We start from the raw sequence: 7,892 nt of genomic DNA on the forward strand, positions 1-7,892 counted from the left end.
CACGAAAAAAAAAAAAAAAAAAAAAAAAACAAAAAAAAAACCGACTTCATAATAAAATGAATTTTTTGGTACCAGGGATTGAACTGGGGAGCTTGTGCTTGCAAGGCAGGCAGGCAGCAGAACCAGCTAACTCCCCAGCCCAATAAAATGAATTTAAGGGGCCAGGGATTTAGCTCAGCGGTTCAGTGGCCTGCCTTGCAAGTGCAAAGACCTGAGTTCAATCCCTGGTACCAAAAATAAATAAATAAATAAAATAAAATGAATTTGATCATTTCCTGCCTTGAAATCATGAACTGTTCAAAGTCCACCTATAAATTATATTGGAAAGGGAGGGGCATTTGGATCAGTGGTTCCACCACCTGTCTCACAAGCACAAGGGCCCAAGTTCAATCCCTGGTACCAAAAAAAAAAATTATATTGGAAAAACTGCAACTTACATTTGTGATCTCCCAAGAAAACACAAAAATAACCAAATTTCTAAAATTATTACAGTGGCTATTAAAAATTTTAAAAAGCAGGGTGTGGTGGTGCACACCTGTACTCTGTGAGTTTGAGACCACCCTGGGCTACATAGTGAGTTCCAGGTCAGTCTCAACTACATAGTGAGGCTTTAAAAAAAAAAAAAAAAAAAAAAAAAGATTTTAAAAAGGAAAATGAACCTGTCATATAAAGGTACAAGATCCCAATGATGAATGTAACTGTACTGTATACCTAAAATGTACCAATAAACTCAATGAGGTAAAAAAGGAAATGAAATCACTTTAATATATCGTCTGGGTGTGTAATTCATTTTTAAAGTGCTTGCCTAGCATGTTGAAAGCCCTGAGTTTGATCCCAAGCACCACAAAATACAAATAATAAAAATAAAATAGCAAACCTGGCATGGTGGCACATTCCATAGTCCCAGCACTCAGGAGACTGAAACAGGAGGATCACTATGAGTTCAAGGCCAGCCTCAACTACATAGTAAGACCTTGTCTCAAAAAATAAAAAAGCAAAACAGAGATCATGACATGATTGTTACTTTGACAGATATAATCTGCAGGTTTTTACCTAATTTTATTTATTTAATAAAGTCCCAATGGGACTCAGGACTTTGCATTTGGGAGACCAGCATGGTGTCACTGAGCTAAACCCTTGGCCCTTGGATATTTTATATAGATCCTTGAGATGAGTGTTTCTTCAGTGGATTGGTTGGTTGGTTGTTGGCTGTATCAGGGATTAAACCCAGGGCCTTCATACAGAACTACATCCTCCACCCTTTTATTTATTTCTATTATTATTATTATTGAGACAGCATGTCACTAAATTGCCCAAACTGGGCTCCAACTTGCACCCCTTCTGCCTCAGGCTCCCAGAGCGCTGGGACTAAAAGTGCATGTGATGTACCCTTTCTCCTTTTATTGGTTTACTTGTTTTTAATTTTGAGACAGATTCTCAGTGAGTCACTAAATTACATAGGCTGGCTTCAAACATGCAAACTTCCTGCATCAGCCTCTTAAGTAGCTGGGATTCCAGGTGTGTACCACCACACTGTTCTAGTGTTTTTGTTTTGAGTTGATATTTTATATTTTAAATGATTACCAGAGTCCATGTTGCTTTTTGGCTTGTTTTGAGGTTTTTTGGTGGTACTGAGGATTGAATCCAGGACCTTCACATTGACTACATTCCCAACACTTTTTAAATTTTTGAGACAAGGTTTCACTGAAACTGCTAAATTTCCCAGGCTGGGCTTAAACTTTCAGTCCTCCTATCCTAGCCACCCAAAGTGGGAAGATCATAGGTATGGCTGCCAGGCCCTGGCAGCAGGGGCTATTTTACATACAGGGTCCCACTTCTCCTTTTTTATACTACCTAATACTTAAGAATATTCACTTTGGCAAACTGTGTCTCAAAAAATTAGTTTCATGGGATACTAAATAGATATTATCTGAGAGAAAACTAGTGCAAGTCCAAATAAGTTGGGGAACATTGGTTAAAATCAAGTCAAACTGGTTTCTTTGGTTCCCAGTGCATTTGAAATGGTAATATGCTTGTTCATGTTGAAGGGAACAGGCTATACAGTGTAAAGCTTCACCCAGGAAACAACCCCCAACCCTGGACTTTTTTTTTTTTTTTTTGGCAAGATTTAAAAAAAAAATTTTTTTTGGTACCATGGATTGAACTTGGGACTTATGCTTGTGAAGCAGGTGGTGGCACCACTGAGCTAAATTTTCTTTTCTTTTTTTTCTCATTGAGTTTATTGGTACATTTTAGGTATACAGTATAGGTACATTCATCATTGGGATCTTATACCTTTACGTAACAGTTCTTGGTTCTCATTTTTCCCCATAACCCTGCCCTTTTTTTTTTTTTTTTTTTTTTTTTTTTGAGACAGGGTCTCACTGTATAGTTTAGGCTATAGCCCAGGCTGGCCTCAAATTCAAAGCAATCTCCTGTCTTGGCCTCCCCATAAATTCTTTTAATAGCCAGTCAATAATTAAGTGGTTTGATTAGTTTAGCAGTTACCATTTTACAGATAACAAAACTGAGGTCTAAGCTCAGTATGGTAGTGCACACTTAATAATCCTAGCACTTAGTTGGCTGAGTGAATTCATAACCAATCTGGACTACATAGTGAGAAAACAAAACAAAATTTTAAAAAACCAAAACACTGAGATCCAAAGACATGGACTTCCTGGGCATGGTGGCCTAGGCCTGTAATCTCAGCATTCTGGAGGCTGAGGCAGGAAGGATAGCTGTGAGTTCAAGGCCAGCCTGAACTGCATAATTAGACTCTGTCAGAAATATAAAACAAAATAGATATTGAGAAATGGGAAGAAAATTTCAAATGGGAAGGGGAACAAGGGAGGAGGGAGGGGGAAAGGAAGGGACAAGAAAAAAAAAAGTGATGGATCAGGGATTTAGCTCAGTGGCATCCCGCATGTACATAGGGAGGGGAAGGGACATGAAGAGAGGAGGCGTGGGGAATAAAGGGGTGGATGTACCATGTCCAGGTATAAATTCCCTATGATGAGTGTTATCATTATGTATGCCTAAAATGTACCAAAAAATGTTGTGCTATTAAAAAAAATACAAAACAACAGAAAACCAAAGACATGGACTTGTGTATCAGATATTAAGAGATAGAGTAGCTGGGTGTGGTAGTGCACGCCTGTAATCCCAGCACTGGAGACTGAGGCAAGAGGATCCCTGTGAGTTTGAAGCCAGCCTGAACTACAAAGTGAGACCCTCTCTTAAAAAAAAAAAAGTAAAAGATGGAAACAGCCTTAGACTATCAAAAGTTCAAATGTTCCCGTACAGAATTATTGTCAGCATAAGAACAAAAACTCAGATCGTTAGCATTCAGTTCAATATGAGTACCTTGCAGGTTCATTAGAAAATTTCATTTGATCTTTAGTGAATTTATTCCTATGTGTTAGAAATATAATTAATACTGCTTTACATAGATCTCAGTTTTGGTTCTGACATTGCCATTAATTTCATGATGTAACACATCAGTGGTAAATCCTAACATGGAATTTTAACCTACCATTTCATATATACATATTGTCTTTTTTTTTTTGGTACCAGGGATTGAACTCAGGACCTTGCACTTGCAAGGCAGGTAGCAGCACCACTGAGCTAAATCTCCAGCCCTCTGTCATCATTTTTAAAATTTAATAATGCCTAATGTCTGTAAAATGCTTTATAATTTGTAAAGTGCTCTCAACACATTGTTTCATTTGATTGTCCCAATATCCTTTTGACTCAGGCATCATTATTACCAAATAACATGTGAGTAAACTGAAACCCAAAGTTAAATAATTGAGGGCCAGGATGTAGTTCAGTGGCACCATGCCTGCCTGGCAAGCTCAGGGTCCTGAGTTTGATTCCTAGTACAAAAAAAGTAAGTAATTCATCCAAGGTCATACTTTTTTTTTTTTTTTTTTTTTTTTTGAGACAGGGTCTCTTATAGTTCAGGCTAGCCTTGAACTCACTGTGCAGCCCAGGCTGGACTTGATTTTTGTGGTAATCCTCCTGCCTCAGCCTCCTGCATGCTGGGATTACAAGACTACCCACCCCAATCAGCCCAAGCTCATACATTTAATAAATATCCTGTGACTTGTATTGAGGGAAGACAGTCCCTGCCCTCAAGAAGGTTTGGTATAGTTAGGGAGAAAAGATTCCTAACATAAGGCACAGAACAATTATGTGTAAGAAAATGCTTGATAGAAGAGTACAAACCAAACAAAAACATTAAGGAATTCACAGGGGAAAGATTACTGGAGGTGGAATTAATCAATGAATATATCATTTAAGGATAAACCTTAAACTGAGTCATTAAAGATGTGTAAAGATTTGGATTAACAAATAAAATAGAACTATAGGAAAGAAGAATGATATTAGCAAAGGCAGGGGACATCAAACACACACACACACTCACACACACTTTTGGGCCAGGCATGGTGGTGCACACCCATAATCCCAACACTTGGAGGCTGAGGCCAGCCTGGGCTACATAGTGAGTTCAAGGCCAGCCTGAACATAGTGAGACCCTGTCTCAATAAACCAAAAATAAAGGGAAGAAACACTATCGGGGCGGGGAAAGAGTTTGAGTTGAGCACAGTGGCACAAACTGGTAATTCCAGCACTCTGGAGGCTGAGGCAGAAGGATCTCTGTGAGTTTGAGACCTCACAAAGAAGAATTGGAGCTTGAAAGGAGATGGGTTTGAAATTATCGATTCTCTTAGCTATGCAAGAAGAGTTTCCTACTAAGAGGCCACAAATTACCTAGTCACTGAATATAAAGTAGTCCAGCACCCCATGCCTGGGTTGAGCAGTTATTTACTTTCAAACACAAATTACACTAAAACACAGTAAATTTATACTCTCTGCTATGGGCTCTTGGAAGGAAAGGGAAGAAAAAGCTGAAGTCAAGTCCAACCTGGGGGATTTGAATATAGAAAAAGGGAAGAATAGCAAGATTTTCACTGCTGGCCAAGTAGGCCACCCAGAGATACCTGAGCAGAACACAACTGGCATCTACCCAACCCTTTGGCGCTCTGTTCCTGGTACTCATTCTCAGGACAGGGGCCTAACACTGACTGGAGGAAAACTGCCCTTTCAGGTGGTGCCCACATGCTAGTTCAGCCACTGGCCAGCAGAAGTTTTCCTCAACCTTTCTCGGCCTGGGAATACGACTGAGGATAGGCAAGATTTGGGTTAAAATTTTTCTCTTCCAACTTTTCTATATAACACACTACTTTATCCTATTGAAATGTATCAGTGAGATTTCAACCTGGAAAGTTCATACTCTGCTTAGAGCTATAATAAGTAAGTAAGTTTGTAAGTAAGCAGATGGACTGTAGATAGCTTGTATGAGTAGTGGGGAGAACCAAGAGAGTTGGGGGAAAAAGGAGAAGGAAAGCAAAGAGACAAACTATCAAAATGAAATCTCACTCGGCTGGGAAGTATGCATAAATTTTCTACTTTTATCATGCAAGACGCACCTTAGCAAAAACAGAACAATGCATCCAACCAATAAAACAGTTGCAGCTGCCTGTGCTGGCGCACGCCTGTAACCCCAGCTCCTGGGAGTCTGAGACAGGAGAGTTTCTTTGAGTTTGAGGCTAGCCTGTGTTGCATTGTGAGTTCGAGGCCAGCCTGAACTATATATGGAGACCCTGTCTGCAAACAAAGCACCAGTTGCAGGGCCTAGGAGAGAGATAGCAGAAATATGAAGTAAAAATAAAAAGGGGGCTGGGGATTTAGCTCAGTGGTGCTGCACCTGACTTGCAAGTGCAAGGTCCAGAGTTTGATTCTGGGTACAAAAACAAACAAACAAAAAACCACCAAAAGAAAACGAAAAAGAAAAATCAGCTTTTCGGCATGTGAGCTTCAAGAGGCCTAGCAGTGGTACGGGGATGTGTTCATGTAAAGTTCTAACATGCGCTAGACTGGCTCAGATTCCGCTATAGATCAGATGAGAATGGCGAGACACACTTTCCCTGCAGCTTAGCTGAATAATATCCCAAACTTAGCTTCACAGTTGCTCTTTCCATCTCAACAAAAGGGAAAAGTCAGCCCTCCAAACAAACATGTAAAGGAGATGTCACTATAGGACTAAACACAGTGAAGGTTGTTTTACCCTTGTGACAACCCTATAGCACCATCTGCAGTTTCTAGCATAGAAAAAAATAAACCCAGATCTCCAGCAATTTTAAGGACCACCCACTGGTTTTCATTTGTTTTGAGACCAAGTCTCACTACTAGCCAGGGCTGGCCTGGAATTTGAGATCCTCCTTTCTTAGCCTCCTAAATAGTTGGGATTACAGGTGTGCCCCACCACACTGGGCTAGGATCACCTACCATCAAAGAAAGAAAATCCAGTACTCTGGGAGGCAGAGGCAGGAGGATATTGTGTTTGAGGCCAAACTGGACAATTTAGTGAGAACTTGTCTTAAAATAAAAAATATAAAACAAGGATGTAGATCAGCGAAAAGACCCTGGATTTAATCCCTGGAGAGAGGCTGTGGGGCTGGGACATACCAAATTCAAGTCAAACTTGGTATTGTGTTTCATACCTGTAATTTGTAATCCCAGTTACTCAGCAGAAGGCTGAATCAGGAGGATTAAAAACCAGAGGACAGCCCACGTGATTTAGAGACCTGGGCTGAAAATAAAGAGGAACAGAGATGTAGCTCAGTGATAAAATGCCCTGGGCTCAATTCCCATGGGGGAAAAGGGGTATAAATTCAAGTCAGAGAGTCCCCAAAAGCTTCCTGGGCCTTACAGTAGATGCAAATATATCTTGAAGACACAGCGCCTACAAAGCTGGTGTGGTGACACAGGCCTGAGGATCACAAGTTTAAGACTAGCTCAGGTAACTTAGCAAGTTGAAGGCCAGTCTGGACTACATAGTGAGTCCCTGTCTCAAAAACAAGGACAATGCCTAGGAAAAAATCCAAGGGCCCCAGTTGTATAAACTCAATGAGTAACACTTACATAGCAACAACAACAACAGCTAATAAATTCTTAGGCCATTTGATTTAAAGGATGATATATTGTCTAGACCTCGAAAACTTAATAGCCCCACGGTACCCTGTTCTGTCTGAATACACTGAGAAATGCATTTAGTTCTGGGCACCACAATTTAAAAGCAATATTGACAAGAGCTGTAAAAATGTTCATACCCTTTGACCTAGTAATACCACCCAAGGGAATTTGTTCTAAGAAAATAATTCAAGAGAATAGATAAATTAGAGGTATGAAGATATTGATGCAACATTCTTTACAACAAACCATATGAACTGTACACATATATAAAGGTCTCTCAAAAAGGGATTATAATAAGTTACTTAAAAACAAAATATACTGATGCATGCTCCAACATGGATGAAACTTGAAAATATGCTAAGTGAAACAAGCAAGACACAAAGGGCAACATCTCCTATGATCTCATTTATATAAAATGTTCAGGATGAACCAGGCATGGTAGCACATTGCTGCAACTCACTCGGGATGCTGAGGTAGTGAGGGTAGTGAGTTTGAGGCCAGCCTGGGCAATTTAACAACTTTGTCTCAAAAAAAAAATCCATAAAATAAAACAAAAGATCTAAGATACGCAAATTCATAGAGACAAAAAGATTAGTGGCTGAGGAGACAATAAAGAGTGGCTGCTAATGAATGTGGAGCAGTAAAAACATTCTGGAACTAGAGTGGTGGTGGCTGTACAAGCTTATGAATAGACTAAAAACTACACTGGGAAAGCAAGAGTTTGGGGCTCCACATGCCTGTAATCCCAGCTCCTGTCAGGAGGCTAAGGCAAGTTTAAAGAATGCCTCACCATTTTAGTGAGACCCTGTTTCAAAATGAAATAATAAAAAGGGCCAGTATGGCAAAAAAAAAAA

The 7,892-nt window shown here is 39.8% G+C and overlaps 1 protein-coding gene across 3 annotated transcripts in view; it reads right to left on the reverse strand.

Annotated features, from left to right (window-relative positions):
* Dnajc22 (DnaJ heat shock protein family (Hsp40) member C22) overlaps positions 1 to 7,892 on the reverse strand; it is a 74,477-nt gene that overhangs the window by 47,225 nt on the left and 19,360 nt on the right. Inside the window, exon 4 of one of the 3 annotated variants that reach the window (XM_033763553.1) lies at positions 6,596 to 6,655. The exons of the other annotated variants lie outside the window; for them this stretch is intronic. Within the exon in view, the coding sequence (XP_033619444.1) occupies positions 6,643 to 6,655 (13 nt within the window). The 3' untranslated portion in view covers positions 6,596 to 6,642. Of the gene's footprint in view, positions 1 to 6,595; positions 6,656 to 7,892 lie in introns of those variants that run through there. 3 annotated transcript variants of the gene reach the window in all.

This window comes from Fukomys damarensis, unplaced genomic scaffold (genome assembly GCF_012274545.1).
Source record: "Fukomys damarensis isolate Sample0158 unplaced genomic scaffold, DMR_v1.0_HiC HiC_scaffold_15, whole genome shotgun sequence".
Taxonomy (NCBI): domain Eukaryota; kingdom Metazoa; phylum Chordata; class Mammalia; order Rodentia; family Bathyergidae; genus Fukomys; species Fukomys damarensis.